The sequence below is a fragment of the Liolophura sinensis genome, chromosome 1, assembly GCF_032854445.1.
Source record: "Liolophura sinensis isolate JHLJ2023 chromosome 1, CUHK_Ljap_v2, whole genome shotgun sequence".
NCBI lineage: Eukaryota > Metazoa > Mollusca > Polyplacophora > Chitonida > Chitonidae > Liolophura > Liolophura sinensis.
This window is the reverse complement of record NC_088295.1, coordinates 32,314,615-32,335,915: the sequence shown is the minus strand read 5'-3', so window position 1 is coordinate 32,335,915 and position 21,301 is coordinate 32,314,615. Positions and strand designations below refer to the sequence as shown.

Below are 21,301 nucleotides of genomic sequence, written 5' to 3'. Positions count from 1 at the left end.
GTACTATATCATAGGCGACAGGCAATTTATAGGTCTGCTACCACGTGATAGGAAAACACGAAGTGATTGGCTTGTCACGTCAAAAATTTTCCTAGGCCCAGCCCACATGACGTCAGTGACATTGACGAACGGCCAGCCCCCTAATATGGGATCTTTCCTTTCAACCCGAAAGTTTTGTCCCTCGCCTGTCAGAAAAATCCGGCTCACCGGGTCAAATATGACATTATTTCTGACGGCGTTTTGTGTTGGAATTGTCACCTGAACAAAACGCGTTGTGATAAAGACGTTGAACAGTAGTCAGGTTAGCTTACTAAGGCGTAGTAATCAAAACAGTCAATAGGAAATATTTCACTGACATACGCCTATATCCCTGTATGCCATTCCCATAAAAGGAAGTTTTACTACGGGTTGTAAGTGGGGCGAACTTTGTTATTTTCACAGGTGCAGTTGGCAGCTTTATGAATGAACACAGAGAAAGTTCCAGATTCTTCTCGTGAACGGCAGTTTTGACGGAGTATGCATCGACCCCCCCCCCCATTCTCCTCCCACCCGACTCCAATCTCTCACGGCTATGTGTCAAGTAGACTGAGCTGATAAAATTTTAATAAATTATCTCAGAGTTAGGTGTGTATGTATTAAGACCTCAAGTATTCACTTTTCTATCTGTGGGTTATCTTAAAAGCCATATTTCTTGAGGTCAGGTCCCCTGTCAAATAAAGCCTGTATAGCGTATGAAGTACATGGATTAGTTCGTCGGTCTTGTTATGTGATGTGAGTTTACATTGCCTTATTGTCCATACATACACAGTCTGTATACTCAAGTACAGACAAATTAACATTTTTATGTTTCTGCTTGATACATTTAACCTGGCAAGTCATACCTCTTGAACAGCGCACAGAAAACAATGTTAAAAGGCAAGTCAAGTATATAACATGTTATCAACGTCATTACAGCTCAACCACTAACTATATAGGTTAAAACATAATAAATATTGAAAGGAATTTATTGTGTATGTCTTAGATAGACAGGCATGCTTAAATATAGTTTCATAGGACTATAGTGTAGGCTGCAGTTTGCCATGACGGTTCATGTCTTTTTGGATATGTGTATAGCCATTCATGTTCAAGGTCACATGTTCATTGTGCAACTGGAAGAAGAAACACACGGATGAAAGTCGTGCGCGTATGCCGACACTTAAGATGTCACACTGTTGTATCATCCATTTTCACAGGTAAATTGAGCGGGTTTAACAAGTACATAATACCCTATACACGTGAGATGAGTTCGACAGGTTCATTTTGTTCTGGTTTTCAAATAATTGCACGCTTGAATGTGACCTGTGGTTACTAAAACCCCACTCCTTATAAAACTCAGTTAAACATACCTGAATAAAAGGTTATCTTTCATTGGTATGCTCTTGATAACAAAGCAAAACCTTACGGAAAATAGTGTTTGTACACAGCATAGAGGAAAGGGTTACGTTACTGTGTACATACGACAGGGAGTGTATTAGTAGAGATGCCGGAAGATCGCTGCTCAGGTAAACATTACGTTAGGTTACGGCCTCAGCCAACACTGCGATAGGAAACGCGCATCTTCAAGAATCTTCGTAGATCTGCGTGTTTGCTTCCAATTGCCTCATGTGGCTTTAAAAGAGAATGAAAATGTATCATGCAGTAATTGAGAAAGGCGCGAAAAGCTTTTCGTCACGAATCGAGGAGTGCATGCACTTTCAAACTCTTCATGTTCGATGAAAATTAAAACAAAAGGGGCACCCCGTTGCTGAGGTGATCAGTCTCTGTGTAAACTGTGGCAGGCATGCGTACATTGCATACAGGTTGTATTTACTTGTTTTATGGTCGCTTTATATCCTACGAAAAAATGTAGGACGTACTGGTACATACTGTCAGTAAAAACACTACACCCACGTACCTATACAGAAATGCGTTATTGATTGATTGATTGATTGATTGATTTGATTGGTGTTTTACGCCGTACCCAAGGATATTTCACTTATACGACGGCGACCAGCATTTTGGTTGGAAGAAACGGGACAGAGCTCGGGGAAAATCCACGACCATCAGCAGGTTGCACGTTATCTCATAGTTTTACAACTATGTTTATGTCTCTTTCATATCCAGTGCTTGGTTGTGTTAGTATATGTTTACCTATATATTTACATGTATAGGTGTGAGAAAATTCAGGAAGGCACATGTAAGACCAAAGTTTGGGGCCGGTGTACATGCAATACAATGTAATATTAGCTATCATATTACATTCAGCTGACATGTATAAACGTCCTTCAAATTCCAACTTACACATGGATATGTCAGCCTTGTACTCAAAGTCTTACCAGTAGAACCTCCCAAGGCATATAGGACGGCACTGAATTAACAGTTGTCACTGAAGCTGTTAGACCATGTTCTGTGTCGTGCACAGAGGTTTGCATGTACACATGCTGGTGTATATAAGTGTTAATTACAGCACATGATTACCTATATTCATATGTGTGTCATGAATATGTGGTATTTAAAAGTCAATTATGTGCAAATTACTCTATTCAGGCGCTATACACCTGGAAATACACGCCGGGCCAAGGTGTAAATTGATTATGAATAACCGATGTTTAGGAGTCGCTGCATGAGACACTGTCCTTTAATTTAAAACAAGGCGTGAATACATTGTTTACTTGCATTTATTAATGACCCATTTGTTGCCAACACTAAAAGTACTTTCGGCAAACCCCTTTCATTAAGAACAGACGGTTACACTTCACTGCGGTGAACCTATCACAATTACCTGAGCATCAGACTCCCGCGTGTGTTATCACATAAATTCCTTTACTATGGTCCGTCTGGGCAACCGTACAAAACATATGGCTTTCCTGGAATTGGACCATTCAGAGATTTAGCTGTTAGGAATGTGTCTGGTTTTTTGGACTGATGCTTGGTTTGTACAGTATATACTTCGACCAAACTCCTCAGCCTTCAATGAATCAACTATCCACTTGGTGTATACTAAACAGAACATGGCCCTGGATGGGATTGAACGGTTCACAGTGTGTCTGTGTCATATGTAAATCCAGTCCATACCAAACTCAGCTGCAATGAAGCCATTTCATTACATAAAGGAGCAAAGCCAAACTTAAAAACGAAGTAAAGACCAGTATAGAAAAACCTTTTTTTGTTTGCTCACTTGTTTTCGCTGAATTAAATACGATGAAATGTTTTGATTATGAGGTGATCTGCAGGTACGGTATTGTGTAAGGTCACCAACGCCGTCTCACAATCATTTCTGTGGTCCTAAAGTCGGTGTTTAACGTCTGATTCGCTTTTCTCACAGAGGCACACATTACATGAGTACAGTTCTCAAGAATTTTATTCCGACCTGAGCATAAAGGCGTAAAAAATAATGTGTAACGTCATTGTTTGTTCACGCAAAATACACAGGCTGCTGGTAGATCGTCCCACGTAAGGCCGGAGAGGAAGCCAGCATGACCTGGACTTGAACTCACAGCGACCGCATTGGTGAGAGGCTCCTAAGTCATTACGCTGCGCTGGCAGGCTAACCAACTGAGAAACGTAGGCCCCAGATAAATGTTAAGTACACATTAAATAAAATACAAACTTTCATTAAAATGGCGTCATTTATGTAATACAACAAAAGCTTGTGTATTTCGTAACAAGTATTGTGTATAACATCCAACACATCTTGTGTTCAGTTCTTTCAACAGAAGACCTTGTGTTAATACAACATAACATCTTGTCTTAATTCAGAGTTGTACAAATATGACACTTTTGTTGGAAAGAACACAGGTCTATGTTCATACATTTCTTTTCTGTTTTTGTGTAAAGCTCATGTACGTTATCAATATAGATTGTAAAGCCCAGGCACATTATCAAGATAGATTGTGAAGTTCATGTACACTATCAAGATAGATTGTAAAGTCCACGTACATTATCAATATAGATTGTAAAGCCCATGTATATTTTCAAGACAGATTGTAAACTCCATGTACACTATCAAGTTAGATTGTAAAGCCCACGTACATTATCAATATAGATTGTAAAGCCCACCGTGCGTTAACAATATAGATTGTAAAGCCCACGTTCATTATCAAGGCAGATCGTAAAGCCCACCGTGCATTGACAATATAGGCTGTAAAGCCCATGTACATTATCAATATGGACTGTAAAGCCCACCGTACATTATCAAGATATACTGTAAAGCCCACCGCACATTAACAATATAGACTGTAAAGCCTATGTACACATCAATATATATTGTAAAATCCACCATACATTATCAGTATAGACTGCATAGCCCAAATACATTATCAATATATATTGTAAAACCCAACTTACAGTCTCAAACACCATACTGCGTTTAATTCAGCCAAAACAAATTAATAACTAATAATCGAAAGTATTTTCAGATACAAGTTTCTTTCTCCTGATGCTCACTTCAACTGCACGTGCTTGTTGCCTTCTACGCATTAGTCGTTGCAAAAACCGCTTTTAGCTTACAGTGGTGTTACTTGAGGACCAAGGGTTAAATTGTGTTTGTATATACATACAGTATTCAATTTATTGAAAACAAAGGACAATTTGGTATTTTTCGGTACCCCGTGTCCCGTGATGTTTCCACACATAGCCCGTTAACCGCACGTTACCTAGTTCTCCAAGCTTCTAGAAGACCTGGGAAACCACAATCCTCCCCCGGCTCTACCGGCTGAGGCAAAGGTCGGCGTTAATTTGGTCCGTTATCTCAGTAAATTAGGGGAAATGTCAGAGTCTGGTCCTCCCTGATTAGTGCATTCACCCAGCCGGTAAACCCTATACAGCAGGCTCCACAATCAACCCTTTGTTTTGTTTACAACGCCACACGAACTAGCGATGACAAAGCTACAGCAAAATTAATGTCCTTATTGTTTGACGTTGGCTTTTTTTTTTCGCACGGACAAAATCACTCCAATTGAGAAAAATAATTAACGGGTACCGTGCTACACTAGGCCTATACAACGTTAATGCTTCTAATACATGGGGTGCAGGCAAGGCCTACACATGCATGTATTGTAAAAAGCAACGTGGTGATTGTTAACAGGAGAAAATTGTATAGTTTACTCTAAAATACCCGGATTTGTCACATTACATACTGATTGCATAACTGCTTCACGAAGGTATAGGCTTTACAATGCCTTCAGATTACACAGACCAAATATTGTATTTTATTGATAAGGACGATTTGACGAATGACAGAATGAACGAAATCTCAGATGGGTAGCAGAATGAATAACATACTTGAAGGACAGCGGGATAAAGGAGGTCTTTACTGTGGACATTACAATCGTCTAATTATACTCTTTAACGTGAAAAGGAATTTTAGCTTTCATTTCAGTGTAAAAGATCAAACTTAAAAACATCAATATCTTAACAAATGTATTACTTTGCTATGGCGTTAACATATATCTTCCAACATTTCAGCTGTACTTTTACCTTGACTTCCTCTTATCTCCAGTGGAATTGTCCCAGCGCCGCCACTGCGTCACTAAAACATATATCGCCGAGGGTATCAGGCAAATCCCAAACAACTTACAGCACAGAAACTCGAAATGACACGTCTGAGACAAGGCACTGAGTTGTGCAAGTTACTGGCGCCTATATATAACAGAATTCTGACTATAGTATAGGAAGCATATTCATAAATGTACATTAAAACATTATCTAGGTGTCATCCATATCCACATTTAATTGTACAATAGCTAACAGTAGTTCATGTGTGCCCAAATTTATGTCGGTGCACTTAATGCACTGACATAGATAGTGCTCTACATTCTGGTGAGGATATACTAGTACCTGTCATTTCAGTTGTGATTCGTCATGTAGATTTTATCATAGTTGTGTTGCTATACTGAAATCATGACCGCATATGCCAATGGGTTTGTATTCACACGATATGTTTAATCTTTGCAATATATTCTAAACCAGCAAGTACCAACTTATATATGACTCAGGCATTTAGGCTGATTGTATTGGGTGTAGCAGGTATTTAGCAAGGATGGTAACGTGCAGACTTGCATGTCCCTGGTGAACCTGAACTACTCCAGTCCAGAAGTACAGCTGTAAATACCTGATTTTAGGTAGTAAACTCAGCCGTCACTCACACAAAATAGCCACATGAATGCCTCGAGGCATGTGTACGGAAAACCGCAAATACCTTGTTGTGCTCATTATACATATATATAACCGCAATTGTTTTGTTAAGGTACGTTTAACAGATAAACGTATTACGTGTGAATCTTATTTTATTACTAAGAATCTAAGAATAAGCCAGTGTCTTGAACATACATGTGTGCCCAGTATTAATCGTACATGTAATATTTTCGTCAGAGTGAAATGTTCGGGACATGCAAGTGACGGCTTTCCCCCCCCCCCCCCCCCCCCCAATATTTGTTTATGAGCAGAGAAGAAAACTATATTATTCACTTTTAATGAATCTTGAAAGAGTTTATTGTGATTCTGATGTCGCCTGACACCCCGCCACATCTAGGCCGCATTTAGGCCTATGTATCACACCTACCCTCCTACACACATCTATCATGCACGGCACATGGAAAGCGCTGGTGTTTACCAGATGCTCCTTGAAGATACAGTTCTCCGAAAAGCTTAATGGAAAGGTGGATTTAAGCGAGAAATCCTATCCTTCAGAATGTATGGATGAATTGTTTTCATTAAACATTCTATCTGTTACCCAATTAACCATACGGCAATCAGCTAATCCAACGTGTGTTACTGTCATAGTTTTGCGTGTGTCGCCTGCTCCGATGTAACTTGATATCGAATGCTGTATCTCTGCCAACCCATTACACAATCCAACCACCAACATCAGCCATTCAACAATCAATCTAGCAATCAGACGGCCTAAGTACAAAACTAATGCTAATGATCCGATGAGTTTGGGCATCAAGGAAGTGGTTTTCTAAATGGAAACACGATATTTAAAGATGAGCGATGTCAAGACGGCATAAAATGGTTTCTCGCTTAGGATTGACATCAAAGATTTTATAAAGTACATAATATCAGTTTTCAATATCTAATATCACTTTTATTTTAACTACAGTGTATTGTCAAAAGACAAAACAATATATATACACAACTGTACAAATGTCACAATGGTTCAAACATAACGATCAACATGAAAACATAACTGTACAGTCATAGGTTACAGGCGTGAAGGTCAAGGTCGAGGTGGCCATGTACCATGTATAGTCTGTCACGTAGAACTTTTCATCATCTAGAAGGAACAGTAAGCCGCATAATGCGGAATTCAGGCGAACGAAAACGCCATGATTTGTGGCCTAATAAGAGTACTACCAACAATTAGGGAGGATTATAAACAAAACAAAAAATATCACTTGCTGAAATGATGGAATATATGGCGCTTTATGCCTTTTACATCGCATTGTTGGTTGTTTCAGGTATATCGTGTTCATGATACCTTGAAGAACATCCACAACAGAATCGATTATGAGGCACCCTGCACAAAGGAAACTTATCACATGTGAATTACATCCAGTCATGCCACAGAAAGAGGACGTTACTGTTATTTGAAAATAGTTATGTAAGATTATGAGATTTGTAAGATTTGGATCGCCGTATTGTGGCGATCCAAATTTTGAAGAAGTAAATAACTGTGAGTGTGACGAGAAATGCACAATAGTTTCAGGCCTTCCATGAGGCGTATTATGGCGCATTTCAAGAACAGCTTTCATAAAAGATTGTATTTACGTATATCTGTCACTCTTTGAATGCTGAATTTTGAAATAGTAATAATTATATAAGTGCAGAGTTTGAATGCTTTCTTCTCAGCTTGTAAATTTCAAGAACTCCCTTCGGAGTCATCTCCCTTATTTTGGTTGTCAGCTCACCCCGATGTGGCGAACAGCATTATCGAATTTCGAATCACAGATGGATCTGAATAATACATCATTATCAGCCTTTTGTTCGAAACATGGGACACGAAATAAGACTAGAAAAAGCAAAAGGTGATGTGCTGTCCCTATTTAAATTTATTTATTTACTTATTTGATTGGTGTTTTACGCCGTACTCAAGAATATTTCACTTATACGACGGCGGCCAGCATTATGGTGGGAGGAAACCGGGCAGAGCCCGGGGGAAACCCACAACCATACGCAAGTTGCTGCAGACCTTCCCACGTACGGCCGGAGAGGAAGCCAGCATGAGCTGGACTTGAACTCATAGCGACCACATTGGTGAGAGACTCTAGGGTCATTGCGCTGCGCTAGCGCGCTAACCGACTGAGCCACGGAGGGCCCCCCTCCCCCTCCCCCCTATTTAAACTGTATACAGTTACTTTGGCAAACTTGTGATCTTTGGTAGGAGCAATTTTTCTTTCAGCGGAACAAAATCGTTTCCAGCAATCTCGTGATTCCAGAGGAGGACATGACACTTATAAAAGTAATATTTTTTGCTTTAGGTATTTCAACACATATGTAGCTGTAGTGCAATGAACAAGTAGTGCGCATATAAAATAACTATATATAGATGAAATCTGATCTTGGCTTTGTAACAGACAAGACGCTTTTGGAATAAGATGGAAATCGACGAAGGAGACTAGTTCGGATGTTCTAGATATTTCAAGTATACAATCATTCGTCTTGTAATCTCCTGCTGAAAATCAAGGATAGGGAAATGTAGTCCATAATGGGGTCAACATATTAAACTTACCAATAAAACTAAATGACTGATTACATCACATTAAAAGCCATAATGAAACAATGCTTTTTTTGGTCCCAGTCATGTTTACCACAGTCTTCATGTAAAAGAAACATATATAAGATAGGTTGTGAAGGATATAGCACATCTACAAATCTCCACAGAGTTGCATAATTAACAACAAGCACATTTCACGGCTTTGTACTGTAGCGATTTAGTTTTGGATATTTGACAGCAGTATTTATACCTCTCGGGGAAACCAGCAGCTTGTAGGCTACAATACTACATAACGCATACTTCAAGACAGGCTAAAGAGAAAAAAACGAAATATGAACGTTTCACTAGCATGGGTTCAGCGTTTGGCACAAGAAGAAATCACAGCTAAACACCAGTCCATCCGTCGGGAATTAAAACTGAAATGTTAAACATGGCCGACAACAACATAATCCATGTCCATGTTCGTAGGCAACCAAACGCTGAAACGTTACATTACAGTTAAAGCAGCCCATTGTAACGCAGTAAAAATACTCATTTATAACTTACTGGAGATTAATCACATATTTATGCGTGTATTGGCAAATGTTGACCATTGTACAATGACGAGTATTGCATAGACTACTAACACCAAACTAGTCTCCAATAATCGAACGGTGTTTCCCGAAGGCCATCCCGGACTGGTTAGCTCCCTTGTTTGTCCCGTATTGGAGATTAATAACGTTTTGTCCAGCTTTTAATTGTTCTGCCGAGAAATCCCGTTTATTTAATCTGGCTTCCTTGGGACCAAACCCGGTTTTACCTTCCATCTGAGCCTGTAAAACATAATGCTCAGTATTATTGCATGGCTGCACGTGAATCGGTCAGTAAGTTTAGGAGATGCCAGGTAACGATGATGACGGAATGTGTATGCGTGGGAAGGCAATTCTACATGTATACAAAAATATACTTCGTAGCAGTTTATGGATACGATTCTATTGAATATTTTACCGTTTTCAATCAGCAGAAAAACAGAATTACTGTCATACCCATGCCATGAGTATCGTATTTTTTTTATCTATTTATTTACTTATTTATTTATTTGATTGGAGTTTTAAGCCATACTCAAGAATATCTCACTCATACGACGACGGCCAGGATTTTGGCCCGAGGAAACCGGGCAGAGCCCGAGGGAAACCCACGACTATCCACAGGTTGCTAGCAGACTTTCCCACGTACGGCCGGAGAAGAATTGTATTTTTTACCTGATGGAATAAGCAGAAAGTTTGACCATGGTCATGTATACAAAACAAGAAAGTTAAGACAACCTTCATTCTCAAATATACGACCCTGCCCAAAGAATCACTTTCGCATGACACGAAACACCTGATACACGTACGCTTAGTGAGAACATATCACTCAACTGCCAATCCCGGAACTCACCTTCCTCCCCAAAGCCTGCAGACAGGTCACGACCTGATTCAGGTTTTGTGATTCGTGAAGATCCACGGTAGCAAAGTTCTCGTGATCCGCCACACCATAGTTCCTCACGGCTGCCACGAAATACTGGATCAGCTCCATTTGCTTGAACGGCATCGTCGGAGGTTTAGACAGCTTGTTGGCGGCGATTGATCCAGGGCATATTGTGTTCATAAGTCTGTTGATGTACAGTACAAGAGAAATACAGTATACATGCATTTATTTTATTTGCGCCATATTTAACAGCGTATATGAGAAGTTTTCACTCACATGTACATTTATATAATACATCAGTCGTGCTTTGGAGCACCCTTGCCTTGAAAAAAGATTTTCCGTTAAATCGGGGGCCTAAGGGATGACGGGTTGTAATTTCCTGATCCGTCGATCGAAAGGATTAATCCGTTCACGATTAAGGAATAATTCGTAATTAGGACAATTCAATCACTCATCCCACAGTCAACGGATTAACGAAAGATTTTTTTAGGCTATAGAGGAAACGGTGTGCTTCGAGGAGACAACTGCCACTCGAAAGGTGCCTGGCAATCTAGGTTCAGTCTGTGACGTCAATGGCCACATGCAGGGGCCACATCCGGAATGGTTAAGAACAATACTTTAACCGAGTGAGAGAAATAATGTAAAGTTGTAACCATGAGCAACCATATACATATAGATGTATATACGACGCCTGTCTGTAAATAGACTCCATGAAAGAACCTATAGTATAAACCGCTGCTTTTCTCCACTTGCCTGATAAATCTACTGATCTAAAACCGCCATCAAAACTTCGGAAGGTGGATTCGAACTCGCAACTCCATTGGTCAAGTGCTGGTATATCATCACCATCAACAATGACATTGCATTACTAAACCAAAGAATATTCATGCCAACAACATTGTGAAATCTATACACTTAGTGGGACAGACAATAAGATTTACAAGTCAGGATTCTTGCTAAGCAATTGAAAAGAATCGAGGTCAGCGCCATTTGATTATTATCGGATAATTTAAACATACAATGTAACAGCATTTAGAGACAAGGTGTTGAAATGCCTCTTCTGAAAAACTTAGAAAGTTTTGCATTAAGTTTTTTCCTTACCGACACAAAATGATTCCATCTTTGAGATCGCTCTGGAAGGTTTCCGCGTCTCCGCTTGTGTCAAATTGTACTTCCTCTCCGGCTTCTTTGAACAAAGTCTCCATCCAGAGTAAGCACTGACGGGCCACAGCCGGGTCGTACTTAGCCTCTAGCTGCCACCAGTAAGAAACAGTACAAAGGGCAAAGCTATAGGCTGGATGGATATTGGTGTGTAGGGTATTCCAGTTACCACAGACATTCGACAATGCATACCTGATTTCAGTTCGCTAATAATAAGAGACTGACCAAACAAACAAAAATGTGGTGTGCTTGTGTTATGCATTACGAAGAAAGCAGTACATAAGTCACACCAGACTAAATTTCGACTAAAGTCTGAAATAGCTTTGTGGAATCGGTGTCTTAATTATCAATTAATCAAAGCTATTTCAGACTTTAGTCGAAATTTAAAACCTCCTGACAATTCTTACTTTTCTTCTCAGGCAGTTGAAATTATGACACATTGTATCAAGACAACATTAGAGGTAGTCAAAGTTATAAGTTCTACAGCCAAAACATAAACTCTAAAAAGGTACTTCAGATATTGACTTCGGCCCGAAATAGTTTTAGAATCAGGCCCTGATCTGATCATTTCTTCGTTTTTACAAGGAAGCATCATTTCATTCGCTAAAAAAATACATTACGGTGTGCATACAAGACTGTTCATACACTAGTGCAAGAGACTGATTTAGTTGGTCTCATTAACTGATAATGGAGAATTACGGTTGGAAACCGAAACAGAATGCTAAACTGACATGGTGTGCGTCGATCATGTGAATGCTGTTTCTGTTATAAATTAACACATATGGGTCCCAATTTCACAAAGCCATTTCTCAATTAAGTCAAGAAAAACGATCTCAAACCTTATTTTTGGACATAGGGAAAGATAAAATTTTGTCCACTTCATCAACGTTATTTTGTGACAAATGTGTTCAAATTTCAACTTCCAAAAAACTAAGCATCGTAGAGCCAGTTTATAAATTTTGACCTCAGTTCGAGACAGCTGTAATCGGCCCAATTTGTTTACAAATAATTGTGTTGACGATGCATTCAATTCAACGAATGTAATACAGCGCCATACTAGCGTTGATGCTTATAAAATTGATCACTAGCTAACTGATCGAGCTATTGTTATCTAGTCAGCGCTATGGCTCTGCACTTGTTAAGTGTTATGGCTCTGTGTACTGGTTAATCATCTTTCCCGTCGTATCATCCTGTTAGATCCTTCATCCATGAATCGATCCTCTTTCTAGTTAACACCTAACGCCAGATGAATATCTGCGGATGTCATTGTAGGAATGCTCTCATTACATCCGCGGTTTGTGTGCAGCGCTGCCATGTTCCATATCTGACTGGAACCGACCCGTGTGGAAGAATTTATCTCTGTACCCTCTGCGCCGACTAAGCAGGAGTGTATTTATTGTAGTATTTCTTCATTAAATGACACCAAGCATCGCTATATATCGCTAGGCTTTTTTATCGTTGACATGTTAAAATAAAGATATGGTATAGCATTGTTCATTCCAAAGATAAGCTCGATCGTTACATAGAGTATTGGCTACAGGTTTGAAGTAACTGACACTGGTCAGAAGTAGCGGTACACGGGTTAGTAAGCTGATTGCATGTCTCAGTTGTTCTGGGATGAGAAATATTTATTGTTTCTGGTCATCTGGCTGGACGTAAGCGGTATATGTTACGTTATATCGATTTCCAGTGAGTATGTATCTAGCAAATAGATGTAACGATAAATACAATGACCATGTATCACTATATATTTATTTATTTATTTCATTGGTGTTTCACGACGTACTTAAGAACATTTCCCTTATATGACGGCGGTCAGCATTATGGTGAGAGGAAACCAGACAGACCAACGACCATCCGCAGGTTGCTGAAGACCTGCCCACGTAACCGAAGATGACCATACAATACTAAGTACAAACGATCATCTTCTAGGTTAAGAATTTAGCATGACATTTGTCACTTATAATTTTGGAGTCGCCGTTAAACGCTATAATGAAGTTCAGTTCATTCCTAATAGGAATTCATCCAAACCAAAATAGAAACTTGCAGCTATATCAAAACAGGTGCAATGGAACAAGTCGTAATTGTTGTGACTGAGAAGCTTCCAAGATGAGATAACATTGTGAGAAAACGAGAACAACACGGAAAGTTGACAAAAACAATACCTTAATATATTAAGGAAACTTTACAGGAATCTCAAAAAATCTAATATTATTGGTATATTAAACACGGCTATATAAGTAAACCATTTCATTAATTCAAGCTTGTTACGTCGGTTGTCTACTTTCATTGCATAAAGGCAATGCAATGGCACATATAAAATTATTCATGGGTGGTGGCACTACACATACATACACGATATATATATATGAATGTGATGTCGACTTAACCTCCTGCGGGACAGCCCACTCCCCACATGTGTGTAATTGGTTTAAGTGGACGAGTCTCCCGGGGGGAGGGGGAGGTGGCAGCTACTTTGTGGGTCGGCTTTCTATGAGGAAGGCAGAAGTCCCCTGGGTTGGTTCTGGTGTAATGTCTCAAGCTCACACCAAACACGCTTGCCGCCTTCTCCAGCATACATGTACACATGGAGATCGGCTCATTAGTTAATACGCTTCATGTGTACTACAGCTGATGCCCATGTTCCAGCAAGAATGTACTTGACCCGCATGCCATCACTCAAGATGGATCATGGATTAAAATTTAAGTTTCTCATGAATTTAAAATATTATACCAAAAACATGGTATAATGTAACAGTGAGTTGCCATAGAAACGTAAGGGTTGGTTGAGACCGGTCGATCATTCGGCCTGACATGACCGGCAATGTATCAGCCGACAGCAGGAGGGGTTGGTTTGGGCTGTATTCTATAGAAATGGCCTATATACAAATGCTAAGAGAATGACACTGAGCACCCAACCAGGTTATGTCCATGGAACCACCTGAATCCTTACATCCTGGCATGCCGAGACAGTCTGTGTTCACTGTCTATATGTAGGACTTCTGGTCTTGACAATGATTACAGAGTGGCGTTCGACCACACCCTACTTCTAATTACCCCCAGCCATTACAGAAGAACTGATGAAGACGTGTTAACGGGCTTACCCTGGCATACGCCTCGGCGCTGTAGCCGGACTTCTCCGCCCTGTAAGACATTCTTAAATGTCTCTGTGAGTAACAACACTGTAACAGATGACCACTGACAAAATGGATTTGCGTGTACCTATCCCGTATTCCACCAGCGATCAACACGTGAACTCCCACTCGCTTGTTTCCTTCCCGCCTGATGGTGACCGTAAACTGATAGCTCAGACCTGAGGAACAAAAGCTCGCGCTTGATGCAGTTGCTGTGGTTTCATCTTCCCTCCAGACCCCGCGGCTCTAACCACGTGATACCATCGCGTCGTTTTCATTGGATAACCGAGCAAAAAGGCTCAAAAATTAAAATGTTTACTGAGCCATGTGGTGGACTGGAAAACATGTTTAATGTTACGTGTACATGAACATGTACATTTTGACGCATTTTGTCCAATGTGGAAGATGCCGGAACGTTTCAATTCTGTATGAAAGGGCTGATATTTTCACAGTCAAATGATATGGTGCGCTAAGAATGTGTTTTTGTATGTTACATTTTATCAAATGTATAACAGAAATTAAAACATACGTATTTGATTCCGGTGCGGCCACCATTACGCCTTGCTAGTTTCTCCCAAGCAAAAAGGTTTGAGCATAACAACACATAAATCCTACGTGTCAAACCTGTCATCATTTGCGGGGTGTCATGTTTAACACAGATATCAACCAATCCATGGAGCGATCTATAGATCGACCAGCCAATTAATAAATTGCCTATGTATTATTCCTATGTTTCTTTCAAGCCATAAGCACAGTTACATCAAAACAACAGTCAACACATTAACAATGCATACAGGAATTTATTCCAGAAGAAGAGGTTTTTAAATTATAACATGAGGAACAATATCTACTTCAAAATACTAAAAAGCAAATATAAGAAAATGCCACAACATGATATATACCAGTAGGTTCTATAAAAGTTTTGCAAATAAACATACCTTATGTATGTTTACTTAGGAAGTACATGAACAGGCACATATTTGTATACACTGCACGCATACAAGACTTTGAGGTCTAAGACAATTATTTCATAATGTGACGACATCAACACATTGACCAGGAAAAATATTTTAGTTTATTATAGAATAATATTAATCTATTGAAAAAATAAGAAATCCTATCTAGCTGAGGTTTGAATCACTACAGCTGAGCTTTTGGAATAGAAAAAACTTAAACTAATCTCGGCCAGTGAACAACAAAACTTTTATCTTGTTCATTTGTTTATTACATACGGAACAGTAAGGAGAATCCACTCTCGGATTCAGTTCGCAAAACCATAACACTGGAATCTAACAGCCAGTCAACTTGCTGGGCAACTTTCAAGATTCTGAATGCTAATTTTTATACTCACTTTTAAGTAACATATGTTGTTTCTATAAGGTTACATTAGAACAAACATAAGCATTTTCAACAAAAAACAAAGTCAACTATCATCGACAGCCCTGTGGTTCCAAATGTTTTTGGCGTGAAAATACATTACACACATACATATATAAAGGCAATGACAGAGAACCTATGTGTTATTCAGTCATTTTCAGTCACCTGCTTGGTCATACAGTGGTAAAAAGATAAGGCAGTCAAACGCAATTGACATCTGGTCACAGGCCATATAATTCGGTCCCGCCTCAAAGAAATCCAGGCTTTCCTTCGCTCTTTGCCTGAAAGATAAAAACAGTTTCAGTTTGGAGATTACGACACCTGTATACAAAAACGTTAACCATGTATTCTTTGTATCCTATCCTCGCACACGTATACATGTATACGAGTTTCATCAGGAGGTGTTTCAGCGTTTGGGACACCAATTTTAAAAATGAAACAAGGTACCAATAAGATGCCCTGATGTCAAAGTGCGGTAAAATCCAAGTAGAAAAGCAAATTACAAAGGCTGAATAAACACGGAACAATCTGTTAACGTAAACACATCAGACAGCCTGCCTCAATCTTCGAGGCTTCCACTGCGTAAAGCAAGCACCGAACCGGACTTAAACTGTAATGCATACGTGTATACATGTACAATACTATATTTCACTTTGTCCACTGAAATGCAGGTAACTTTCAGATCCTATTTTCAACGAACAGGTGGGATCAGCCATTATATTAATACGCACCTTTCTAGCCATGGACTGAAAACAGATAAGCACAGCTTTCAAATTTTTGCCCTCATACAGATCGACAGTTTGGAACTTTTCCTGGTCTGGGATTCCATATTCAGGGACTTTGCCCAGAAACTCTCCGATCAGTTCCATTTGTTGAAATGCCATCTTTGGAGGCTTGCTGTACTTCTTCTCTGGTATAGAGCCGGGTTTTAAGCTGTTCATTAACCTGTAAAGAAAATAAAACCGTAAAACCTGGAAAATATGACAATAAGACACAAATATAACCGAATTTAGCGAAGTTTTAAGATGAAAAGAGAAATTTTTGTTACTGGTTCAAATAAAAAGCACTCCGTAATTCAAATTAACACCGCGGTGTTAAAAATCGACTTTTCCATCTTGTAAGGGAATATATAGAACGCTTCATTGGTGAAAGCTAATCTCCACTGATGGCAGCTCAAATTAACCCGCAACATATTGAGATGATACAACACCTGATAACAAATCTTCAAAATAAATCAATGTTGTGATAACGTATGTACATTTAACTTTTTTCCTTATTTTTCGTTGGATGCGCCTCCGTGGCCCAGTTAGTTAGCTCGCTAGCACAGCGAAATGACCCAGGAGTCTCTCACCAATGTCGTCCCTGTGAGTTCAAGTCCAGCTCATGTAGGTTTCCTCTCCGGCCGTAAGTGGGAAGGTCTGCCAGCAACCTGCGGATGGTCGTGGGTTTCCCCGGGGCTGTGCCCGGTTTCCTCCCACCATAATGCTGGCCGCCGTCGTATAAGTGAAATATTCTTGAGTACGTCGTAAAACATCAAATAAATAAATAAAATAAATATATTTCGTTGGAGATTAATTGCCTTTCAGCAGTATGGTGTAAAAACGCACCAGTGCTAGTCTGAACAATCACCTGGATATCCACGTTCACGTGGGATTCGACCACAAGGCATACGTTTTGATGGGCATTAGCCTTCTCGTTTTAATTGTTTATAGTTTAGGTCAGACTTCACAGAAAAACATACCAATTAAAGTTGGCGTTTACTGTGAACCTACTTGCACAAAACCACACCATTCTGAAGGACACTTTGGAAATTACTCCTCTCTCCGCTGGTGTCAAAACTGGTGTCCCCCGTCACTTCCTGTATCCACTCTAGACACTGCTTAGCCAGGGCCGTGTCGAAACTCATCTGTAACAGATGGTGCCGTAAAAACAATGTTTAACTAGCGTAAACATATAAACTTAGGGCTATTTATTATAGTTCTGAGTATGAAACACAAGCACATACAAGCCGCTTGTAACACTGTGTACTATTTCTTCTCTTACACAAAGCCACATACTGCTTACGATAAATGGTACCTTGAATGTTCTACAAGATACTGGAGAAGCAATCGTGACCTAGTGGTTAAAATGACTTTCTTTCAATCGCTTGGTCACGCGAGATGTTATATCAAATGTGTCACATACCTGTCTATATGGGCTATGCATCCTTAACTGAGAATAGCTACAAGGGAAGAAAGATTTCCACTTTGCTCACACCATGTGGGCGTTTTTTGTGCCTCGCCAGTGGAGCTTTCAACTGTGGCGGGCAACACTGTGTATAAAACATGTGATTCTGGCACAAAATGTTGTTAAATCCGCCATGTATTTCCTACCGAGAGAAAACTTAATTATTAATGAGCAACATTACAAAAGTTTTAGTGAAATCGGTAAATTTTTATCGAAGCAGGTACAAAGCGGGTGGTGTCCGTGAAGAGCAACCCTTGCGTTCCTCGGTTTATGATCACGTACATGATACATATCCTCTATACTCACTCATATAGCTCATCTTGTGGGTCCAATGCAATACGATTCTTAGACACGGAAGTTTTAAGATTCCCTGCACCAATTGCTCCTGAGGCCTAGGGGCAATAAGCAGTCGGTGGCGACGACTTCCCTTCCATGACAAAACATGTCGTGAAAAGTTCGTCAGCATAACTTATAAGTATTGGTGGTTTACTCCGAGCACACCGTTTAAAACAAATTAATCACGGCGAATGTAAAATACTGTTTTCATTAAAAAAAACAAAAAAACAAAAACACGGACGGAGCTGCAAGACGTGAGCCTGGTGCTCTAAATGTAAGTATGCAATTGAGACCTAGGCAAATTCCTAACGTCCAAGTGAAAATCTAAGCCTGTACAATACATATCATATGGGATCAAATATTTTCACGACATCTGAATCGGCTATGAATGAGTGTAAATTACAAGGCTTTACTATAAAAAATTCTGTGGAAGCGAAACGTTTTACACGTTTCTCCCATTCAGTATTTGGAATGGTCAACAACAACAAAATGTTCCAAATGATATATGCCTGCAGCAATAACCAGTTCAAACTAAAACCAAACTAGGTTACATGTTTTAGTGTTAGAACATAAGTTCACAATATGCAACCAGATAGAGTTTCGTGACACCAGTATATCTTTTAACCTTTCCCAATTCGTTTGTTATATCGTTTGCCAATCGCGCCTGACTTGTATTTCAGTGGTAGTCTATATGCATTGCGTGGACTGGCTCGATGGCCTACATAACATGCGTGGTAGGAAGCTGAATCTTGTAGCCTTATACAGTGTTGTTGTATATGAATTAAGCATAAATTATACGAAACAACATGAACAATTCACACATGTAATTTAATCTCATTTCCTGCCAGTTTGAGAATGTAAAGTGGTTTGCTTTCATTTTAGTCATATCGACGATCTGTAACATAAATACCGAACTATTATTTAGCATATTATCATTATTACACCCATTATTTGGGAAAAACCATACCAGATCCTTTTTAAGACATGCATTTTACAGAATAAAAAACAGAATATTGTTATTTGGAAATAAATGTCAGGTTAGGTTGTTAGCTACCTTTCCCTGGTAAATATATAGTAGTTTTATTCGTGTGTTTCAAATATACATTCATATATCATGTAATAATCTGTTGAAAACAACTATTAGGAATTGGAGATTTTTTAAATACTCTTCATAATAGCGTAACAGAGAATCGTATATGCGGGTCAACTGCCATACAGACACACCATTCTTGCGTCTGTTCTGTTTGAAGCCTATTTATTCAGTGAACCTAACAGAATGCTATGTATTTGTATATAAGACTTACACATCATGCGCATTTAAGTTAAAAGATGTATCGGTTTATTCAAGCCATAGGGCCCCTTACCGCATGCCTATACGCCCACATAGGATTGTACAGGGCACTGGGTGAGGCTGGCCGAGGTCATGACCTCAAGTCCTCACAAAGATGGTTGACCGATCGATCGATCTCTTCCTCTGTGACATCTATATTTATACACAGTCAGGGTTAGTGTGACCTACATCGGCATGCAGACTTCCTCACTGTTCTGTCACAGTAGGCCAATGCATATCAAATAGTTGAGCAAGTTTATTAACTACTCTAAACCATGTCTATCAAGCGGTACAGCCAGGCCTGGTCAAAGATTTGAACTTTTGAAACACGATGTATGAATACAACTTAAATTTCTCTGTCAACATGCACAGATGAAGTCATCCTTGATTAGGTTTGTCTACAAAAAGGTTGTGGTTCGTACACAATGCGGTATGTTTACATGTACTTTGTTGGAGCCTTATATGTTACTAAGGGCACACACACCTATACGCCCACACGTGTAGCTGTGGTGACAAGGTTGGGCAAATGCCGCCCTTGGCTGGATGACAATCCCATGTCCCATGTTATGATGGTTCCGTTCTGGATAACTGTTGTTGGCCTGGCCACCATAGGACAATCATTTATCTGCCACATTACATGAAGCAAGCTATAAATGTATAGCCCAGATACGCATACATACGGGCCTACTACTGACTAAAGCGCTTTCCTCTCTGTGCTGCGTTCAGTGATGTGTGCTGCATTCAGTGATGTGTCAACGGCACGTTAACCGGCTATCGCTCTACATTAAAATGGGCATCAACTCAGTGTATCAACACACACCTTATATACCCAGGTATGCGGTTTATTACAACATTTCCCAAACACAGGCTGGATTCACTCACTTACCTTGGCAGTTGTTGATGCGAGAGACTGTACCAACTCAGTATATATACAGCCGTTACAACTGTCCTCACCGCTCAGTGTTACCACTTGATCACACCACTGTATAACACAGGACACTCGCATGTAGGTCGTAGATATTTAAAAAAAGGGACCCGCCCCAACTCTAGATCTCTGTTCCTCAAACACAGAACCGCCTTTCACTTCAGCTACGTGTCCAGCTCAATCGTTTCCGTTAATATTCAGCGGGGAGATTAGTGGCCAGGGTGTCACATGATTACTCTAGCGGCGTATTGCTATAACCACGTGCGATGAAAAGTAAATACACCACGCATCTGTTCATAAATGTACTAGTATGTCACGAACGTAATAGCCGGCTGTGCATTGGTTAATTGGCCAAATAAGTACTCAGTCGGCAATAATATTCACTTCATCATCAATCGACAAACCGTCGTTCACTATATAAAATACTAAAATCAAATGTGGGCCTGCATGTGTTCCATTTACTGAGCCTGTGTAATAATTATTTATTTATTTGATTGGTGTTTTACGCCATACTCAAGAATATTTCACTTATACGACGGCGGCCAGCATTATGGGTGTAATAATTAAGAAAATACTTTAAATGCTTTAAAAGCCTCAGTCAATAATATCACTATATATTCAACAATCAG

At 39.7% G+C, this 21,301-nt stretch overlaps 1 protein-coding gene across 1 annotated transcript; it reads right to left on the bottom strand.

The window, feature by feature from the left end:
* Window positions 1-8,714: 8,714 nt before the first annotated feature.
* Window positions 8,715-20,900, bottom strand: LOC135478260 (uncharacterized). Its single transcript, XM_064758569.1, has 9 exons — window positions 20,634-20,900; window positions 17,628-17,761; window positions 16,587-16,800; window positions 16,359-16,363; window positions 16,021-16,136; window positions 14,449-14,657; window positions 11,285-11,436; window positions 10,154-10,367; window positions 8,715-9,546 (listed from the first exon to the last, which is right to left on the bottom strand). The coding sequence occupies exons 1-9, from the start codon at window positions 20,751-20,753 to the stop codon at window positions 9,367-9,369; spliced, it is 1,344 nt and encodes a 447-aa protein (XP_064614639.1). The 5' UTR covers window positions 20,754-20,900; the 3' UTR covers window positions 8,715-9,366.
* Window positions 20,901-21,301: the final 401 nt, after the last annotated feature.

Excerpts from the sequence above, each read along its gene's own strand:
- LOC135478260 (XM_064758569.1), bottom strand. The coding sequence starts at position 20,753 with ATGCGAGTGTCCTGTGTTATACAGTGGTGTGATCAAGTGGTAACACTG. Across the intron at positions 10,368-11,284 it reads GATGGAATCATTTTGTGTCG|ACTTATGAACACAATATGCC; the intron begins GTAAGGAAAAAA and ends GTACATCAACAG. Across the intron at positions 9,547-10,153 it reads TGCAGGCTTTGGGGAGGAAG|GCTCAGATGGAAGGTAAAAC; the intron begins GTGAGTTCCGGG and ends TATGTTTTACAG.